Raw genomic sequence first — 23,762 nt, 5'->3', positions numbered from 1 at the left:
TATCATTGCTGGTCTCACAACTGTACAACAAATCTTTAATTTAACCTCCATCCATCCATTATCCAACCCACTATATCCCAACACAGGGTCACGGGGGTCTGCTGGAGCCAATCCCAGCCAACACAGGGCACAAGACGGGAAACAAACCCCGGGCAGGGCACCAGCCCACCGCAGCTTTAATTTAACCTTCACCGGGAAATTGTTGTCACAAAGACATCCCTATTATTTTCTCCAGATTGTAAATGCAGCTTGCATCTCAATATAATAATCTTCATCACTTTGTATCTATCAATTACATTATTTACTTACTTGTTTTGCAAATGTATGTAATTGTCTCCTTACTAAACATTCATGCATGTGTCCACTGTCTTAGTTTTGCCAATTTTCATTTTTCTCCTTCAACAGTCTGTTTTCACTTACCAACATCATATTTTCAGCAAATTTCATGTACCACAAAGAATCAATTTTATGTCATCTGTGACCTAATCCATCACATCAAATAGTAGTTTTGCTTTCTCTGTACATGTCTTAAATTACTCTGAAATACGTTTTTTTTACTTCATATAGTAACACACATCTTCTTATGATACTCTATCAAATGTCTTCCTCAAGTCTATGAAGACACAATAAAATAGTTATATACTCAGATCAGATGTATCAGATGTTGTGCTAAGATCTAACAGGATTAAGATACTGTTTTACTTGTAGCAGACAGTGAACTAAACAGTAAAGGCTCTGAGCAATGAAAGTTTTAAATTATGTTGTGTCTTGAACTCATATTCTTTCAAGTTAATAGAAATTGAAAATATTGCTAGAAAAGAATAAGATCCTCAAAATATGTGAAAAGAAAGCTCAAGTGAGAGACTGGGCAAAATTTGTCAAGACTTTCAGGTTCAAGACAAAAGTTGTTTTTCTTTTTTTTAAGATGAGGTCACAAAACAAGCAACTACAAATGTGTTTATTACTCTCATGACAACAGGAACAATTTCACAAAGGACAGATGCATGCATACAGAAGATGGGACCAGTACATAAGGGCTAAACATCATTCTGCAGATCAGCGTTCATTAAATATTAAAATATAAAAAAAAACTGTTAAAAGAGAATGGTGAAATATGTGTAGCAGTAAAGAGTAAAAGATTGTGTGCAACTAGGATATACAGTATGTAGTGATATGTATGTAGAAATTATCAACTTTATCATGGCAAAAGGGATACATTTTCTTACTTTTTTTGGAAAATTTGAGAAAAGAGCAAGATGCAATATGAAGCAATGAATGAATCACAGAGAACATACAACAAAGTAGAAAGGTTTTCATAGCAACTCTCAATCATTCTGCCATAATAAACTTTTCTGCTGTATTAAGCACATCTCTATAAATTATATGCTGATTAGAGAAAGCGTGAATATGTTCAAGTATGTGCAGTCAACAAAATGATTTATGTATGTAACTGGTTTGGCCACTTTATCTCAAGCAGTGTAGTTGTTGTGATCAAGACAATCTTCTCATGAAGAAGGCAAAGAGGATGAGAGAAAAATATCACAACTGTGTCAGAACGTCTAGAGGACTAAATATTTAAGTTAGGAAACTTGTCTCTTGCAGTTATCAAACAGAAAAAATGGAGATTGTTTAAATTAAAAAAAAAATCCTGCTGGAGTTTCTAATTGATGTTACCTGAGCAGGTAGGAAAATGATGTTGCACCAAGTCAGAAAGGTCACAAATGGATATCAGTTCAGTTTTATTTGTGTCAGTATCCTCTGAAGTACTGGCTCAGTCCAAAGAAACTGATACTGCCTTCTGCCCGGAAGTCACTAGATACGCTCTTATTCCCTACTCCTGTGGCCCAGAATTTTGATTAAGCTGGACCGCTAAATGGATGTGTGGATATATTTATAACAACATGCAGAATCTGGATTTAAAACCTGGAGAAGTGTTCCATTAGCTAAAATCTGTACATTGTCAGTCTCAATAAAACTTATATGTATAAATACAACATATTTAATAGGTATCACTGAAAATTACAGTTACAGTTTTTCTTTTTCCTTTTAGGTTCATTACAATGTAAAACAGTTCATCCTATTGTATTTTCATTACATCTAATAAATAGCCTTAACCAGTGCATAAATGAAAAGTAAATAAGAAAGCAAAGACAAAATATAAAATTCACATATTAAGAGTGAAGTATAATCAAAAGGTAAGTAAATCTTGCTGTGGTTTTGTATATCAAGGAGTTACTGTGTATTTCCTCATAATCAGCAAACAGTTAAATGTAGAAAATGTTAAAAGAATACTGCAAATTAATTCCAGACTAACCTTTTTGAAGACTTTCCCATTTGGTTGTAGCTCATCTTCTTCACTTATTAACTCTCGAGTTCCCAAGCAGTCATTTTTCCCAAATTTGGTCTTGGCATATTCAAACACTTTGTCCAATGTGTCACAGCCAGGGTATAGAACAGAGGCAAGGCAATGCATGCTGTTTACAGAACGGTATGGACAGCCAGGATTTGAATTTACAGGTCGTGCTTTAACCCGTTTGGCTATAGAGAGAGTTTGACTGACTCCAGATACTAAATACCAGGGAATAAAAGTGACCATAGAATAGATCCATATTAGTGAGTGTAAAACTTGCAATAATAAAGGATTGATGTTCTCTTTCAATTTCATTCTTGAAGTTGATTAAAGGAGCTTAAGGTGTATAGGCACAACAGGGCTTTTCAGTTTTCACGTTATTCCCAATGCTGTAACACAGGTTTTCCTTACCTAAAATTAAAAAGGAAATATTGAAGAATTCTAAACATAACAATAAAATAATTTATTATGCATTATACTTTCTTGCAAAGTTCATTAGAGTGAAAATCATAAAAAAAAACTTTGGAAAAAAATTAATTAACCAATATTATGTCAATTATAATCTATTAAACACCACAGCTATTTACAATAAAAGAATATTCACAAAGAATTCTGTTTTCAGAAGTTATTTACTAGCACTGGGTTAGAGGGCCGAGTCTGAGTTTTGTATAAATGATGCTGCCAAAATGAGACTAAGCAAATTCAATGTTAGCCTAAAGTATCTCTATTTGACTGTGATAAAAGTGTGGTTAACAGCAAACTTAATTCGTTTAAGTTAATAGGTGCTATATAAGACACAAAATCATATCTAGACAAATACATGGCAAAACCAAGAAAAATATACTCAAACTTTGTGATACGAATGGAATTCAGCTTTAGGTATACATAAATTTGGACAATTTATTTATACATAAAAATACTGTTACAATCACTGAAAATAAATAATGTTGGATATAGGAAAAATAATTTTCTTAACACACATGAAATTAATTTGTATAGCCCAGATATTAATTTGGTTCTCCCAAGAACATTTACTATAAAAAACTATAATACTAATGTAAAAAAGTTAAGGTAAAAAAGGTGCAACACATTTACCATGTTATCTTATTTAGGAATGACCTTTGCATTGTGATTTACGGAGCAAAAAAATTGTAATTAAATGTTTCACATCCATAAACAGGAAATGGTTATCATTGCTTTCTTCCAGTACATTACTAAAATTCTCTACCACACACATATTTATTTATCCACTTGAACTGTTGTGATATAGAATCAAATGATTAAGTCTGAGCAATTCTGTAAGCAGAGCGACAAACACTTGTTTTGTTACAAAAGAAAATCCTGAACTAGGTGAAAGGTACACAGGCTAATCTCTTCTGAATATTGAGGGGAAGACTATTAACTTTCCTACTGCTGTGTTAGAAGATTCTTTAAATGATAATTACTTGAGAACCTATCCACACTTGAAGAGATCACTATAAAGACATTCTCAGTAACATGCATCGAAAAAGAGGGACACTGTGAACAGGTCTGAGGTGTCAGTGTGCTTATTGTGGTTTTACCATAGATAGTACCTGCTTTTACATGCTGTACAGTATATCCAAGTTCTTAACTGAGTAAAAGGCATTCTAAGAAGATAAGTACTGTATAACCAAAAGGAATCTTTGTAGCACATGTGGAACTATAACTGCTTCTAATCACCAACAAGATAATGTCTGGCCAAAATTAGCACCTCTAATAATGTACATGATATAAATTTTGCTTTACAATTAAAAACATAACAAAGAATTGTATTATAGTATTGTGGCAATATAAGAACAAAAAAGTGTATTAGTTTGTAAATTTAAGGCACTGAATAATCCCTCACTAAAAAATAATTAATTTAATTAAGTTGTGTGTCTATAGTACTACTATTTTTTTTCTAATTACAGACTGGCAGCAGCCATTTTTTGATATAAAAGCAAACTTACAATTATTTAAAAACTGTCACAATTGTCTATGAAATGCAAAAAGAGGATGCAAGTTTTAGACTGTCTTATAAAAATCACAGCTATTTTTTGGGCTTTGCTTTTTTTCAAATGTCTTTAAAAATGGAACCATTAAATACAAATGGACTAAATTGCATAACTCAAATTGCAGTTCATAAAAATGAGCTTTTCTCTTTTACTATTTAGAGCTGAGAGAGTGCAGGGCTCTGTTTTGTAATTTTTATTTTCTTTTACTTCCTTCCTATTTGTGTCAGCTTCATTAATCAATTATGTGGCAATCATACACACTGATTAATGATGTACAGTTGATCTCTTAAAATTCTAAAAATTATTTTGTCATTTTTATGGGTACTCATCTGTACCTATAAAAGTTTTCATTTACAGTATATACATATAAATAAAGCCATATAATATGTACATTCAAGAGAATAATGGTTTATAGATCTATATAATGCATAAGTACAGTATATGGATGTATATTCTTTTCCTGAGCATTAACTTGTCAGGCATATTTCATAAAACTGCTTTTCTTAATATGCATACTTTTTCTTTTTAACAATTTTACACATACTGGGTCCATTACCACATTGCTGCCAGGACAGGTTCCAAACTGCTGCACTTCAAAACTAAGACCTATGGTTGATGTGCTTTTCCTTTAAACTTTTGTCCTGCTTTCTCATTTCTAACTAATAAATTGCAACTATTATTCTTTATTGTACAGTTCAGTTCCAGTTTGTGAACATGGGTTTGCTGTAAAAACAGAATGACAACAGTACAGCAATGTGAAAGTGTCCAATAACATTGAAAGAAATACTGTGGGTTTTTCTAAATAACCATCTTGTTAGAAAAAATATGTTATATAAAATATTACATAGAATCCTTGAGGCTGCAAATAATCACATGTAAAGTTCAACTTTTAATAAATTAATGCATATTGTATAAACTGATTCATTATTAGAAAATAGCTGGTCATGTAGATTATTCTAGAAGGCTCAGAATCCATGCAGCTAAGCAGTGCTTATAAATGTAATATGCAGGTCAAGCAATAAAAACATACTAATACTAAACTTGCATAACTGGCTACTTTAAGGCTAGTGATGCACATGTGATTCTCTAGCAAATAAATCCAGCAGGGATTTTACCCTGCAGATTTTTCTTGCATTGACAATCATAATTATCATTAAATTATTTTGTCAACATTTAATGCATTGACAGTTATCAGAAGATCACTCCAAAATGATGTTAAATTTTAGTGGCAACAGACATATTTCGCCAAAATGTTTTTTACCACAAATATGCTGTGCTCATTAATGACCTTGTTCTCCATATATTTTTCAGGAAGTTTGCCATGTAGCCAGTTTATACAAACATTTTTTTCCCATTGCCCCATAGTACTTTGTGAGGCAAGCTTGACATCACAGAGTTTTAGCAGCCATGGACAGAACTTTCATGCCTGCATACCATAGGAGTACTCCACCTAACATTTTACATCAATGCCCAATCTGCTTCGCTCATGCATAATGAATGTCATTACTCCAGCTGAATTTGCATCATGCATGTGTTAAAAAAAAAACAAACCTGCAGTATTTTCATTTAAGGGATACAACGGCTGCCATAATGAAAATATTACGGAAATACTTTGTTATTCTGTATAGTTTTATTGTTCATTGTATCTTTACTGCTAGATTATGAATGTTATGCTCCTCGCTATGTAGTACACATCAGACAGTGACAGTCACAGCCCACCCTGAGTATATAATGCTGATCCCTCACATCACAGGCTCTCTGCATATGTTGGTACACATACATTGTCTACCGGTACTCCGAAATTCAAACAGGGTCGTACCAGTATGGAGTAAGGCAACCCAATCTTCGAGTCCCAGCAACCATGCACTAAGACCATATAAGAGAAGAGATGCGAGTCAAATGCATGTGCAATTAGCCATGTGGTGCAGCAGGATGCCTAGTCAAAACAAACCTTACAGAAGCCCCAATCCCAGAGTCACTAAACACATGGGAACCTGTGAATTAAATATAATGACAAAATATTTTTGTTAAATGTAATGTAAATAGATAGATTGATAGATAGATAGATAGATAGATAGATAGATAGATAGATAGATAGATAGATAGATAGATAGATACTTTATTAATCCCAAGGGGAAATTCACATAATCCAGCAGCAGTATACTGATACAAAGAAACAATATTAAATTAAATAGTAATAAAAATGAAAAAAATGAAAAAAAATATTGTAACTGCTTGAAAAATAACACATTTTTTGCAATTCAGTTTTCTCAATAAAGGGAAAACCTACGATGTTAGATGAGGACAGTGCACAAGCACACTGTCAGAATATATTGGGGCAAGACTACATGATTTATTTTTAAGGCACAGTATTACATCGCAAAGTTTATAGGGTTATTATTGTCATGTGTACAGGTGAAAGCAGGAAATTCAATCTGCCATATCAAGTGCTGTCATGCCAATGCATTCTTATTGCTCTGCTAATGCATTTATATGACTCTTAAAAATGGACACCTTTAATAGAATTCCAATATCATTAAAATCAATATAGCTGACACAGGGTTCTTAACAAGAACAAGTGTCTGTGAGTCTGTCTAGTTGCTATGTTTTTGTTTTGTTATTCCAGCAGAGAGCACATTACAAACATTTATAGTAATAAAATACATTGCAACATATGGCAGGCACATCACAAACATTTGCATTTTATTACTATGAATATTTAATGTTGCCCCATCTGTTGGAATGAAAAATGCATTGCATTTTATTACTACATGCCATTACAAAATACATTCCAGTAGATGGTAAACTATAAACATTAATGCAGAGGTCTACATTGGTTGCTTAGATTTCAACACATCTTAGAAGGGTAGAACAACTAGTACTAATAAATGAACTTTGCATATGCATGAATCTTAAAATAAAATAATCCCAATACCTCATCAAAGATGCTGGAGTGTTTTAATTAGTTGTTAATTTTCTACTTAATTCTGGCTAACATTAACATTAATTTAAAATAAAAAGAAAGATAACAAATAAAAAAACACTGGCAGCTGCAAAAAAAAAAATTCCAAATTAAAAATATTAAATAATTATATATTTGAATGACTGCACAGCACAGGGAAAAAATGCCCTTGACTGACTGAGAGTTAATGGCGAAACTGTGATCTGTGCTGCTGATTCTGAGCCAAGCAGTATATTGGATTAACCTGTGCTTTAATGACAAGTGATTTTCAGAAATACCTAAGCAAATGACCTGACTTGTACAAATATATTTTTAAAAATATTAAACGTAAAACCAATAATGTATTTTATTTAAATATTATTCTCTTCTACCAGGGATTCTTTGTCTTACAATTTCAGAATAAGCAATATTCGAACATGGTATAACAGCACCTTCTCACAAACACTAACATTAAAAATGAACCACACATTGTGTATTTAAATTGCAAATTTCATATTTTACCAACAACACAAATGTTGCACCGGCGTTTATGCCATACAACAAAACGTCTAAGTAATAAATGTACCATAGACAGCACCGAAACTATCTTTAAATAAAGTACTAGGTTTTGCCTATAAAATGTAACAAGAATTTTCTGAGCGAGTTGTCCCTTATGTATTTTGAAATTACTTTCTTTTTTCAGTTGTGCCTAGTCTAAATATTTCCAGGTATGCTCAACTCTGTCAACAATTAGTTTGTTGCTTTGGTACAAATTTTATGTCTTAATTCATCCCTAATAGCATAATGTAGTGGCATGCCTGAAATTATGATTACTGATTGATATGAATCTCCTAAAGCAATATATACAGAAAGAAAATAACATGCAGATGTTCACTTACTCAAATGTGCGTGGAGGCAGGCTTTATTTATAGTAGCCAATACACAAAGCATATTTAGTACGGTTATGCTCTCTTTTGAAACAAAACTGTACCAAAACTGACATTTTTAATTCAATAAATAATAGAATGTTCTGTGATTTGAAGAAGCATTTTTCTTTATGTACAGTTTAACATGTGAAAAGTGAGGATAATATCATATGGTCTATTTTAAATTACTTTAACCTTACTATAAGTAAACTTTGTAAAATTACTTTTCTTGATCCATAACAGATACTTTCTTGTATCTTTTGTAACTGGTATACTTAAAAACTTTAGCTGTTTAAACAAAGTAATGTTATTGAGGATTTAATTATGTTTGCCATTTATCTTTACCTTTGAGGCACTAAAATTTGTTCAATACACATACTATTTTGCATTATAAACAAATAATATTATAAACAAATAACTATCAGTAATTACATTTCTTCCAGGCAGCAGTATTCTTCTTGCCCATTTTAACTATGAATGAACCATGTTAGTGTACATGTTAATGTATATATAATTCATTAAATCTACTTTTTGCTCTTGCATTTTTTAACAACATCTGCCATTGTCAGTCAGGCAAAATATGACTCAGAAAAAATTGACTATAATATTCCTTTTTTTTTCTTGATCTATCTATCTATCTATCTATCTATCTATCTATCTATCTATCTATCTATCCATCTACCTAATAAGACATGTCTTCTCTTTAATGACATAGAATAATTTCTTTGTGAATCATCCTAAAAGCCTTTTGCTAAAATGACCAAAAATAATACTATCATGTAAATAAATGTTTTCTCATTTGCCAAGTAACACTCAAATTTAATTCTGCAGAAGAGAAATAAAAGCTGCAGTGTGATAGGTTAAATAAAGCATACTAAATTTGAAAAGCCCCACATTAAACATTTATGAAAGCTCTAAGACTTCTGAATTGTCAAAGGTAACATTTTAATCGTAAGTATATATTTTTTTACATATCTACTCTTTATACATTGTTTAGTTCTATATACTTCTGTAGTAAGTATCAAATGCAGAGGGATTAACTACAGCTCGTGTCACAAGATGTTAATTGTTGTTCTGCAACAACAATGAAAATGTATAAATAAACTTTTGTCAACCACTGGCAACATAATTTATACCCATATAAAAATGGTGCTAACTAAAGGTTGTGATAAAACTCAACTCTATATTTAACTCAGTATGTTAATGATACTATATTTTAAATGCCTGAAAGATCTAATAAAAAGCAAGGAGTTTCACACTAGTAAAATATTAATATCAAACAATATTTTAGATATTCAAATATGAAGCTGGTTAAAGATAAGTTAACTCAGGCATGCGGCTTGTTTTTAATAATACTGCAGTGATTGTTTTTTGATAAGCTATTCTGTGAGACATGAAAGGATAACAGGCAGAGAAAATGTGTGCACATAAGATATTTGTATCTATATCTGTTTGTAATATATTTTTAAATTTTAGAAAATGAAACAAAATACTTTTACAGTTGAAAAGCTAGGTATACTACAGAATCAGTAATATGCTCAACAAGCAAAAACAAATTTAAATATAGCTTTGATGATTAGTGTAGAATGAATAAAGAAGCATTTAATTTCAGATTGTTGAAGGCACACTGAAATACTGTTTAAATACACAGGAAATGACTTTTTTTGCTAATTGTTAAAATCAACTGTGGCTAAAATTTAGTAAAACTAAAAAGCACACTTGAAACACTTACCCAAGTAAGACAGTAGCTGTACTCTTCCTCCTGTGATTTACAAATAAACTTTGTAACGAGAAGTACCTTAAAGGCAAGACCAGTAGCACAAAGCTATTTAAACTGTAACTATAGCAACTGCATATCCAGCTTGAGCAGGTTAATCACGCCTTTCTTAACTCTCTAGGCTCCACCTAATAACCCAAAAAGGTTTAGTGTCTGGTAGACCCTAAAAGGTGCAACTTCACAATCTGCACTTATGCAGCTTGAGGATCTTAGCGATCCAATTAATCGAGCATTAGACAGTCCAATAACGCCAAATGCTATGTTTGAACATTTAGCTACTCAGAAATTTTAAGAAAACTACATGCAACAGTAGCTTTGCCAAAAAATAAAATTAAAGTAGTTGCATTTTCTCTCATGTTAACATAGCCATACCAAAAATAATTATATTCTTTGCAATTAAAATGAGGTAGTGGTATGCATTATAAAAGAGACAGTTGGATAAAGACAAATGGAGAAAGAGAACTCTCACACAAATGTCTATTTGTTGACTCTAAATGTGGTGAATTATGCAGAAATATCCATGACTATTTTTAACCGCTAAGGAGTTAACTATATGTTACCTACTTTTTTATGATATACTGTTTCTTGTATCTGTGTTGTCTTCTTTTAAAATTTTCCAGTTACAGAAGACTACTGCAAAATGAGAAAACTCTTAAGAAAATTATAATAAGGGAAGTGAGTAAATAACTCCTTCACACAGGCCAAAAGAAATCTTTGCACCAAAAATACTTTCAATAATAAACAAAAAAGTAATATATAAAAAAATGAAAAATTCTAAAAGATGGCACTCATTTCATATGGCATTTTAACCATGACGAAGACCTCTGAATGTGATGTCACATATTTCTCTGCTTTCCTAGAAATTCATCAGATGTTATCAAATCTGGTGTATACAAGAGAATTCAGATAAATAGGCAGGAGCATATCCCATGTAATGATTTAAATACCAGCAGCAAAATTTTTAAATCAATTCTAAAGCTAACTGGTGAGTGTCTCAGCTGTCCACAAGACCAATTTCAGCAAATCCTAATACTGTATGTGAAGCATGGAAACTAAGAGGTTTGATTTAGGAACATTTATGTTCAAAATAAAGTTTTAAAAGAAAATAATAACAAAGAAAGCATGCATTAATCACAGCCCCAATTAAATTTCTATAATTTTCCATATTAACTTTTCCAATTTAAATAATTCCTGAAAGTCAAAATATTTTGTTTGCTTTGGGAATTTCCAAATGTAACATAACACACTCTTACAAATTTCATTATCATTTTAATCTTAATTAAATGTGTAATTATAGGATCCACAGTTATTGTGGCAACACAGAAAGACTACTTGTTTTACATTTGAAGGAATCTGTCAAAGACATCTTTGTGCTACTGCATGGCAAGCAATGAATTAGTGACTGAATTTACTTCTAAGATTTTATCATATCATCAAAATATTTATTAAGCTGACCTTTGATAATGAGAACAAAGGAGTCAATTAAACTGAACAAGCATGCTTCCATAATTTAGAATTACATTGCTGCTTTCAATTGGGGAAAACCCTTTACAATCACATAAGTACAGAACAATTGCTTATGTGAGCTTTGCATAATCAGAATAATGAAGGGTAACTTCCTTGCTTAAGAGTGTCTCAGTAAATCTGAGGCATTGATTTAACCAGCAGCTTTTAGTTTTAAAGTTCAAAGCTAGAACCGTAAGGCCACACTAATTAAAAACTACAATAACAATATGCTTCATTCTGTACTTTTTAAAATGGTAATCTCAAACAAGCGTGATTTTTGATATTGCACAAAGAGAGTGTAAAAATATATTCAACTGGGCAAGACATTAACTTATGACAAAAACTGACAACTGAATAAATAATTATTTGAAATGAACACTAGTATCTAGTCTAGGAACACTATAGCACACAGCTCTAAAGTCAAATACTTGTACAAGCCATTTTTATTCCAAATGAAACCATAATTCACTCAAACATTGCTTTATAAAATAAATTACTTGTAAACATACCGTAACGTTATGTTTAATTTGAAAAGAGGATGAACAAGTTAACAAAAACATCTAACAAAATATTAATATCAAAGACCTAACAAGAAGTGGGACTACCGTTTGCCTTCAGAATGCTATTATACAAGTCCTTAATAGATGGCGGTGAATACTTCACCGTTCTTCAAGAAGAAAAGCCTCCAGTTACTTGAGGGATCAAGAAGGTGGAAATCTTGTTTGTACTCAGCTCTCTAAGACTTTTCATATAGGTTCACTGATGTTTAGATATGGTGATTCAAGAGGCTGTGGAAGACATATGAATTCATGTTGTTATCCATGAAACCACTCTTGAATTACTTTACCAGTATGTATCAAGGCTTTATGCTCCTAGTGTAGAGAAACAAAATAATGGATAACAGTATTTGCATCTAATGGTGCACCCGGTACTGTAAAACAGCCTCACATTCCTTGGGCATTAAACAACCAGATGAGAGCTGCAGACAAAATGTCCCCTTAAAAAAATGTTAAGAAATACTCTAGCACCAAAATACATTGGAAAACTTGTTGAGTGCTGGCTCTTAAGAGATAATGCCACAGGGCTGAGCATAAATTGAGGAAAACCAAGTTAACAGTCCACTATGAAATATTAAAGGCAAATACAGTACAATATAACAAAGCAATCCCTTTTTAGAGGCAGGGTTATTTTTCCAAAATTATGAATGAATCCTAGAATCATATTCTCATCTATTAATTGTCCTCTAAACCCAGTTCATTCAACAGAATGCCTCTTGGAAACTTCTAGCGAAATTTATGAGGCTTTTGACACATTGTTAAACACAAAATGAAGAATATTAGAAGTAATATAATACATCCCCTCCAAAATGAATCCTGTTGAACATCAACATACACTTTTTAGAGAACTAAATTCCATCACTGCAATAGGTTTTACTGAACTCCATAGAATAATTTCTCAACTAAAACTTTCCACTTGTGTCCTTCACTCAGTCCCAGCAGGATTTTTTTAAAGAATATTGGATTTGCTAATTGATAAGTGTATTTGACACAGTGAACTCATCATTGGATATCATGGTCTTCCCAGATTTTTTAAAGACTCCAGTAGTTAAATCCCTGATTAAGAAAAATAATCTTGACTTCTCTATACTTGGCAACTTTTGACTTATTTCTAGCCTGCCTTTAAAGTAAAATTCTAAAAAAGTAGTTTTTCAGCAATTAAATGACACAGAAACTACACTGCTTAAAGTAGTAAATGACTTGCAGGTTAGTGCAAACATAGGCCACAAATCAATTCTTCTACTACTCAACTGAGCGCACCTCTTGGGCAGTATTTCTAACTGGTTTCAGTCTGATTTAAAAGGCAAAAAGTTCTTGGTAGTTGTGGTGATTGTAGCTTAGCCTTACATATCTATAGCATGACCCTATATGACCCTGCTATAGATACGACCCCGATGCACTGAGTTCTCTGACCCAATGTCTGCCTTGTACTTCTGAATGGATGACTAGTAATTTCCTCAAGCTAAATAAGGAAAAAAAAACTGAAATCTTAGTTGTTAGTAAAAATGGAAATAATAAGAGTATCATAAACAAACTTGATCCTATAGCATTAAAAGTCAAGGAGGAAGTAAATAACTTAGGTGTAATCATGGACTCTGACCTAAACTTTAAATCACATATTAACCATATTACTATGACTGTGTTTTTTTTCATTTAAGGAAAACTGCAAATGTTAGACTTCTTATAACACTGCAAGATGCTGAGAAATTAATTCATGCTTTTGTTTTTAGTCAGCTAGATTACTATAATGTACTCCTAACACATCTACCTAAGAAATACATCAATCAGTTGCAGTTAGTCCGGAATGCTGCAGCAAGAATATTAGCCAGAAAAATAAAAATCTCAGCACATCTCACCAGTTTTAGCATTATTACATTATATACCTGTGTCCTTTAGAATTGATTTTAATATACTACTAATGGTATTTTAAGTGTTAAATAATCTTGCTCCTTCTTATAGATTATTTTTAATACAACAATAAGGAACTACTTAAGCACATTTATGTTAGTATAATGCTCAGTGGGGGCTGCCAGGTCATTTGGTCTGGAACCCCTACAGATTTTTTTTTCTTCAGCTTAACTGTATTTTTTTTTCCTTTAATTTTTCTGTCCATCCTGAACACCAGGCGTTATCATCAGACTTGCATTTAGAGTGTAAAAAAACAATTCTATATTTAAAGACTATACTGTACTTTTCTTAATTATATATCTATCTTATGTAAGTGTGCATTATTTGTTTTGTGTATACTATGTATTCAATTATTATTCTTATCTAATTTTAATTTGTTTTTGCTTGCTTTTAACTATTTCTTGAACATCTTTTAAAGCACTTTCAGCTACATATCCCTTGTATAAAAATGTGCTATTGAAATAAATGTTGTTTTTATAGTTTGACTAGTGAAAATTACATTCCCTTAAATTTGGAATAACTAGAAAAATCTTTTATCCATCCATCCATCCATCCATCCAACCTGCTCAGTCCAGTCAATGGTATAGGGGGCAAGAATCTATCACAGAAGTAGTGGCCAATAGCTATCTCTCAACAGCCGACATCATAGTTTTGCAAACAGTAAGGCAATGCTAACAGTTCTTAATATAATCAATTGTAGTCTGACTGAACCTACACAAAATATAGGAGCTTTACATAATAAGGGCTAAACGTTTTCATATGTTCTAATACCAACTTTCTTCAGTTTAGAAATAGCAGTTTATGTAAGATCATGAAAAAAATAGTTAATTGGCTATTTTAATGCTGCAGTGGCAGAATGTTCAAATCACTAGCTTACTGTGGTAAAGTTAATTCAAAACAAAACAGCAAGTGGGAAGTACAACTATACAACTTCATTTCCTAAATTATTACAATAGCATAACGTTTAGAGCCAATTTTAAAATCCTCTTTCAGAAATATAGTCATAAATGGCTTACCCAACCCATTTACTTTACCTTATATAACTTATCAATAATATTAATTCTATAATATATCTCACAGTACACTGCAAAAAGTGTACATTGACATCCCTAGAAGCAGACCTATATAATCCTGCAGTGATTAATAAAATTACTTGATACAATTAAAGCTTTTAGCTATAGGGTTGTCGTTGGATTTCCAACTTGCCAAGATGGAAATTACCTTTCTGTCTCAGCAATTAAATAAATACCACTACTGCTACTACTACTACTACTACTACTATTACTACTAAATCAAGACTGAAGATACATTTTAAGTCACTATGGTAAACTCTTATGAGAACTGCAAATAAGACTACTCATGTGTGTTGTCTGTTATACCTGCATTTTTATCACTCTTTAATTTAATATTGTTTTTTATCAGTATGCGGCTGCTAGAGTATGTGAAATTGCCCTTGGGATTAATAAAGTTTCAATCTATCTATCATATAACTTTTTATTTAACTTGATAGTATTATCCATCCACCCATTATTCAACCCGCTATATCCTAACTACAGGGTCACAGGTCTGCTGGAGCCAATCCCAGCCAACACAGTGTGCAAGGCAGGAAACAAACCCCGGGCAGCACGCCAGCCCACCGCAGTTGATAGTATTATGCTACCTAGAATCTTCTTTTCAGTGTTAAGTAGTAGCACTTGGTTACACTTGCATTATGGTTGTGTTAACAGCAAAGTAATGAAAAGAGAAATTGGAATGGATGAGTAATCACAAATGATAGGCCAATAGTGAGGTATTCATCAGATTCCACCAGAATCATCAGCTTCTTCCTTTACCAAAGTGCATTGCTGAGTGCACAAATTTGGGCTAAACTAATAAAAGTGGAAATTTGGGAAATGTGTTATAGTTTTCTTGTCTATTTTGATTTATATGCCTTAAACTAATATTTAGAAATCTACATACATACGTTGTATGGTGATTTCCTTTTTAGCAGTGTTTTAATATAAATTTCTGGTGCGTTTTATCTACACACTTATTGCATAGTGTGCAGGGTCTATAGGATGAAACACTTTAAAAAATAAACTGAACTAAAAGAAGAATGAATTTAAATACAGACTCAATCATTGTCCATGTGAAGTGACTAGTAAATGAGTGTCAATGTGGCAAGTAGCATAAGTGATGTAATTTGTGCTTTTGACTAAATAAAATATAAGGAATGGGTACCAAAAACAATCATAACTTAGACTGAACTAAAATATTCTAAATATTTTCAAAATAATTAATTTAAATAAACACCCAGTAAATGGCCATGTGAAGTGACCAGTGACACATATGCAAGATTGACTTATTACACTAATTTTGCCAGATAAATGAAAGTCAGTATGGTAAGTGACACAAGTGATGAAACTTGTGCTTTCGACTAAATATTAGGTACTTGAAACTAAAACAATCGTAACTGCAATACATACGAAAAAAATGCCTTTACAATATAATTCAATGTTATTAAAAGACCTAATGTGAACATACGTTTTAAGTGTTCTCTGTAGACTGTCAAAATGCGATTTAAAAATTATGTGATAATACAAATAAACACCTATGGTTTTAAATATATTACAATATAAGGTTTATGTATTTATCATATTACGCAAATTACAAAAAGAGACATTAACACAGGTTTGTCAGCCTCACAAGTTGTTCGACAAACGTAGCGCGGTTGAAAAATAATTAAAAAAATAAACCAGTATATAATGTAGCGGAAATATATTATTTACTTTTCATGACATAAGGTCATTAACAGGTTGGTCGAGTGATTCTGAGAAATAAAGTTGTCAGATTTGTTTGCAAACCCCAATGAAGAAACGCTAGTTAACGAAAGAAATACATGCTTCTTTTCTTGCGCTCCTTCCTGTTACGGACACACGGGCCTATTCAGCTTTACCGTCTCATACAGCTGAACTGCGATGCAAAACCCGTCCAGATAATCCTACTGTAATCTCGCATTTGTGCGGAAATAAATCTCTGAAAACTGGTCATCAGTGCGAGCGCGGGCACATGCATGCAATCAGAGCCACGTTTCAGATGCGTTGTTTCGAACGTTACGGTCATATTCATCAGTCCCCCAAGACAGAAGACGATCAACATGCGCCACTGCCTCCCTAACCTGATAAGTAACGCATCTTGGCTGCCGTCTGTTCGGCGTCTATTTCAATTGTGTCTGTAAATGAATGTATTCTCAAGCTGCCCTGCAGTCCGGAACCTTGGGTCGCCTTTAAAAGCGATTAGTGTTTGCTAACTCTACACGCGAAATTAAAGAATTAGTTTGCCTGCTGACCGTTTTCTCCTATACAACAAATTAAAATCCATTTGCCCCTGTAATGACCTGTCAGGGGATTGCATGCCCCTCTTCTCAAAGGCCACTGTCCGTCTGTAACATTCAGTTACATCACGCCCACAAAATAAATAAAGATAACGATAATAACATCTGAATAATGGTACTACTGACCTGCTTGCTTGTAAAATTATTGGTTTTCGTTGAAATATACGATCCCTCTATGACTTATATGTATTTTCTCGCCAATGCATAAAAACTAAATTCATTTTCTTAAAAAAAAATAAATATATCAAATGTGTTTTGATTCAACTGTTCGGTTTTCCTAATAATTTCTTCTATTCTCTGTCCGGAAGTAGCGGGAGTGCCGTCAAAGGTAGCATTACTGTACACGCGCTGAACGAAGCGATCCCATTGGCCTTCAAGCGGTGGCGCGTGTTGGAGGCCGGTTTCTGACGTCATCGCGAGGCCGCGAGAGGTTACTCTCGGTCATGCAATTAATGCGGGGCTCAGACAGTACAAAAGGAGGATGTAATATTAAAAAAATAATAATTTTCTAACATAGGTCGTTTAGGCGCAAGCAGACCCTAACCACCAATACAAATGTTTACAAACCGCCAATCTATCCTTTGCTAGACTTATTCCGTTTCAGAGTAACAGTGGTTGGGATTTGTCAAGGCAGAATCAAGCACTAAACGGGACCAGCAATGGACACGGCACCGATTAACGTACCGCTTTGAGCACGGGGATGTCGCTATATAAATAAAATTGCATATTTATTATTATTATTATTATTGTTATTATTAACGTATTAAGATTGTTTTAAGAGAATGGACAGAATAATCTAAGAAAATTTCACGCAGCCTCAGAGTGAACATGCAAACACCACACAGACAGTGCAAACTGAATTCAGGACTTTGGAGCTGTGAGGCAGAAGCTTTAACTACTGCTCCACTGCAAATCGTGTGACAGATATTTCAAAAGTTAATTTAAGAAGATGTTCTTTCTAATTTCCTGTAAAACTACTTTTGGCAGTTATCCTCATTTTACATTTACATTTATTTGGTTATCAGGCACTTTTATGCAAAATGGTTTATAAAGGACATCAACATAATCAAGTAAACATCAGTCTGGGAACTGAGAAACAAGTGTTGCAGAACAAGGTTACAAACTGATCATCACAAATGAAAAGCTCAGAATAAAATACAAGTGAGTTACAAATTTAGAAAAAAAAAAAAAACTAACAGCTTATATCAGTTAGACAGAAATTCACCAAACAAGACAGTCTTCAAACACTTCTCAAAATACATTGAGGAAGTCAGACGTTTGAATGGAGATGGACAACATGTTGCACCAGCTAGGATCTACAAGAAAAAAGTCTAGATTGTGATTTGATGCAATTTATTCACAGATCTGAGTGGTTGAGAAGGAACAAGGAATCAATGTAGTGCTCGGAAAAGAAGAGTGACCCGTACCCACCTTGACTGTTTGCACAACAGATATGCTGCTGCATTGTGAGTCTTCTGCAGAGGTTTTGGCAACATTTGCTGGTACTTTTGGCTGCAGAAACTTGCAGTAGTCCATATATTGCATGTACCACAAGCTATTATACTACGGCATACTCTGTCAGATATAGTCTGATTATGTGGATGTTATATAAAGTGAATCTGCAAGACTGAGAGAATGTAGCAGTATGGTCCTTAAAGGACATATAGTCATTGATCACCACCTCAAAGTTGCATACAGACTTGGCGGGTGTTAGCGATCATGAGCCAGACTGAACAGAGACAGGCTGCTGAATAGATAGATGAATTGGGATAACAAAAAGGGTTTTGTCAGGTTGAGCTGGAGATGGTGTTCCTTCATCCACTTTCCAATATAAGTGATCCCACATTCTTATGCATTTACCATGATGTGATGTAAAGATCACATAATAGAGAGTTTAATTCCCGTTTGTTCACATGTTAGCTTTCAATTGTTTTGGCATACAGTAGATGCAATAAAGTATTTTAAAGTGTGACAGAAAGATCTTAGCGTGGTCAACTCCAGTGTGCCCTGTAGCTGCTGTAAATTAGCTGGTACTGGATCTCTACTACAAATAGCTCATTTCACTTCATTCCACAGATGTTTTATTAAACTGAGATATGATGACTGGGGAGGCAACTACTTTACACTGAATTCATCATGTTTCTTGACCCATTTGGCAGATACTGTAAATATACTTTAGCTGATGGAGCCACTTGAAACACAATATTCATATATCTGACATTCAAATGTAGATAGATGATCAATGTGTAACAGGAAAACACACTCACATTTTTACATTGCCACCACCAGTCTGCTATAGATTCCTGAGAAGAATATTCCATGAATTCATAAGTTTTCTGCCATATATTGTTCTTTACATCAGCATGAATCAGAAGCTAATGGAAGTCATCATGATACAGTCTCTTTGCAATCCTAAACTTCTCATTGTGTTACTTAGTTCAATGCAATTTAAGCCTTTTATATTTTTATGAGTGAAATGTGGTTTGGTTTGTCAGCTGCCAAGCTCAGTTTGTGACAAGGTAGAATAAGTTCTGCATTCTGTAACAGCTCTTCGCACAACTACCTGTATTAGTTGACTGAGTATAACTTGTTATGTAATGTCAGTCTCAGTCAACAGCTTTTAACAATGGTCTTTTCCGAACCATATGACTGCAGCTAGTGAATGTTATTTCATTTTGAATACACCCATGACATACACACCCTAGCAGGAGTGCTGTTCCTGACAGACTACTGCCAACACCTCTATCATAATTTGTCTTGCCCTTCCTTCCTTTCAATTATACACAAACACATGCATTACAACCCAATCAGGTACCACTCCGGTCATACAAATATAAAAAGGTGCAAATGTGGTACACTGAGTAACACACACTGCACACTGGAGGATTAGAAAACTGTGTCTAGCATGACAAATTCCATTTGCTGCTGATTCATGCTGATGTGAGGAACAGGATATTGTGAAAAACCTATGAATTCTTTGAGTCTTCTCGTTGGATATAAACAGCAGGCTAGTGATAAATGTGTATAAATGTGTGGTTCAATATCTGCCTACCTACTTTAAATAGCTTTGTCTGCACAAACAATGCTGCCAGCATTTGGACAGTCAATAATGTGGGAAAGTCAGGCATATGTAATAAAATTCACACTGATTGTATATGGTAACAGTGATTGATATGCAAACCAAATACAAGTGTAACAATGTCTTTACTCCATTAAATAACTAAATTGCCAGCAGGATCATTTGCTTGTGTGTACAGTCTGAGGCAGATATGTGGGCTGAGGTTTGATTACAGGTCTGGGATAAGCAGCTGTGGGCTCGAAGGGTGAATGAACCAAGTCTGGAATGAGAAAACATGCACATTAAATTGTGTCAAGCAGCAAGGATTCAAGTCTTTTGGTGCAGAAGTGTCTTAAACACTAAAAATAATGAGTTGTAGTGAAATTATTTTTTAAAGTGGTTGCCATACAGGATTATAAAGCTGTAAGATATAAATTATAAGTGTAAAAATGTCACAATGGTAAAGGCTTGTAGTTGGGAGTTATCTGATCATCTCTAATGATGATTGATTGTTAGAAGATCTCATAGAGAATAAAAACATTTGTTTAAAATATCTTGAAAAACAACTGTGTCAGTACCTTATACATGACAATTAATACAGCATGTGCTTTATAGTCCTAGGATGGATGGATGGATGGATTTTTTAACTATCACGGTAGTGAAAAAATAGTGAAAGAGGAGGTGAAATGTATAATGGTAATCTAAAATATACTCAGTGAAATTATAAATGTTTTAAATTTTTATTTTTGTAACGTTTTCACAAATGTAGAAGTCAATAAACTTTGTGCAGTTACTGGGCCCATCAGTAAAGGTACTTAGAGAGGAACACCCAGAGGTAACTCATGCAGACACAAGGAGAACATGCAAACTCTACACACAGAGGACCTGGGATCTGAACTCTGGTATCCTTATTTTCACTAAAATGCAAGAAAAGTATATGATCATTCAAAGGCATATGCCATTATTTATCTGGATTTTCAAAAAGCTTTAGAAACAAAAGTTATAAAATTTAAAGAAGATGGAGTTCAAGGCCCATTGTGTAGATGGCTGCAAAAAATGTCTTGACCAGAGTAAGTAAAGGGTGCCGGTAACTTTATCAGAATTGGATGTTGTTAAAAGTGGCATTCATTAGGGATCAGTGCTGGGGCCACTACTCTTTTTAATATGTACAAATGATCTTGATATGAATGTAAATAACAAGCTGGTTAAATGTACACATGATACTAAACAAAGTGGAATGTCAGTTAATGTAGAATCAGCAAAGTCATAACAGATGGACCTGGAAAGAATTACAACTCAGTCAAAATTGGTGGGGAATGAAATTCAGGTAGAATACACTTATGGGTTTTCACCTAGGAAGTAAAAATATTAGATTTTAATACACAGTGAGATATTTGAAACTTGAGAAGTATGCCTCATGAGAAGGACCTATGAGTTGTAGTAGACTTTTCATTATTTATGTCCAAACACTGTACAGAAGCCTTTAAGAAAGGTATGATGTTGTTGGGTTATATAGCCAAATGTGCACTGTATATATTTTACAGGCCTTTGCAGTGGTCCTGGCACACTGCATCAAATAAAGAATACAGATACATCTACTCTAACCATCCACACCTTCTTATTGGTCCAAAGTCTTTTTTTCAAAACAGGACTTTTAATGACTTAGAATTTTTCATTATTCTTATGTGCTTTCCAAAAACATATCTGAGATAGTTTTAAATGTATATTTTTCTTAATGATTTCATTCTGGATAGAAGCTAACAAACTCATTTTAATATTTAGCCTAAAATTACTTTGTATAAATAATCTGAGGTGTTATTGATGAGAAAACTGTTCTGCAGCAAAGTAATTTAGTTTTGTTTTATAACCATGACAGTTTTATGACAGTTTGAGAACTTTACATTTAAAGTAAAGATTTGGCTTGGGCTCCACCCCAGCACTTCCTTCCACGTAAAGATGTTTCATAACACAGTCCATTTCTAACTGTTTTATTTTGAGCATGAAATGGGCTTCAGAAACATGATATGAGGTGCAAAGAGAAATAAAGAAGAATCTGTACCTTTATTCACTCTAGCATTTTTTAGCCAGGCAAAACATATATCTATCTGATTTTCTCTGTATATTGGTTATTATGTTCCTTTTACAGATTTTGTCTTATTCCTGGGGTTCAAATATCTCAACTACCTTTCTGATTTGTGCTGTTTAAACCTTTAACCTATTTCCGTATTTGGGTTTTACAATTGTTTCTTTTTCAGTCCTCATGGCTTAGCTCAATAGCATTGGAAACCTCTGTAACATCTCAACCATTTCTAATATTATCTTTCTTTAAAATGTCTTTTAGTAGAGTCATTATGAATATCCAGTGCTTTATATATTCAAGCTTTTGTCATGTTTTTCATACTGTAATCTGTTATGAGCTTTGTGCAGGATTACCTATCAATCTATCAATACAGATTTGTTTCTCAGTTCCTTGAACCATGATTTAAAATCTAAACCAGTTACAATTTTTCTGGTGTTTACATATTCTCCTTGTGTTTGAGTTTTTCACAGGTGCTCAAGTTTCTTTGTTTTATATGTTCCACATCTATATAATACTGAATAAGTATTATAATACGACAATCAAGAATAAGTTTAATTATGTCAAAATTACAAGATTTAAAAAGTCTCCTACCCTCAACCAGCAGAAAGAGCTCGTTTTAATAAAAAGAGAGGTACACTCTTTTATACAGGCCCATATTAATTAAAACAATAAAACTTTTGTAGAGGCACTGGCAAAGGGTTAGCAAACTTATTTTAGAAACTTGACAAATTCTACAGACAAGTTTGTTTTTCCTAGATTTAAAAAACATAAAATATAATTTCCTCATTTACCTATGGAGGGTATAATTCTTCAAACTGATGTGCTAGCAATATACCATAGGAAATAATGGTCAGTTTATCACCAGATAGTCTAACCTCATCTAAAATAACATAAAAGACTGCTGTAACAGGATTTGTAATGATAATAAAATCTACACTCTCCAATAGATAACAAAAAACTCTTCACAAAAGGGCTTTAACTTTGCACAGTTCTAAAGCATATGCCTGAGTGAGGCTAGAGCTACCTGTCATTATTCACAATTAGGTTACAATCTTTAAAATACATTATATAGTTTTAATTTGAAGATGTGTGTCCGCTGTATGATTTTCTGCTGAATTACAGCATGTTGCATTGCCAAAGGTTGTCTAGTACTGTGACAATATTGGATAAAGTCTGGAAATGCTACTAATGCTTACTAATGAAAATATATCTGGTGGATTATGGAAGTTTGGCAAATTCTTTTTTTACAATGTTTCTGACTTGTTATTAAG

At 33.1% G+C, this 23,762-nt stretch overlaps 1 protein-coding gene across 3 annotated transcripts in view; it reads right to left on the bottom strand.

Annotated features, from left to right (window-relative positions):
- acsl3a (acyl-CoA synthetase long chain family member 3a) overlaps positions 1–17,698 on the bottom strand; it is a 93,911-nt gene extending 76,213 nt beyond the window's left edge. The window contains exons 1-3 of one of the 3 annotated variants that reach the window (XM_039755968.1): positions 17,480–17,698; positions 12,121–12,303; positions 2,315–2,761 (exon numbers count right to left, since the gene is read on the bottom strand). In XM_039755968.1, the coding sequence (XP_039611902.1) occupies positions 2,315–2,665 (351 nt within the window). In that variant the 5' untranslated portion in view covers positions 2,666–2,761; positions 12,121–12,303; positions 17,480–17,698. The remainder of the gene's footprint in view (positions 1–2,314; positions 2,762–12,120; positions 12,304–17,479) is intronic. The other 2 variants (XM_039755977.1, XM_039755987.1) reach the window with 2 other exon arrangements.
- Between the last annotated feature and the right edge of the window lie 6,064 nt (positions 17,699–23,762).

Source organism: Polypterus senegalus, chromosome 1 (genome assembly GCF_016835505.1).
Source record: "Polypterus senegalus isolate Bchr_013 chromosome 1, ASM1683550v1, whole genome shotgun sequence".
In the NCBI taxonomy this organism is placed as follows: Eukaryota; Metazoa; Chordata; class Cladistia; order Polypteriformes; family Polypteridae; genus Polypterus; species Polypterus senegalus.
This window is presented reverse-complemented; position numbering and strand designations above follow the sequence as displayed.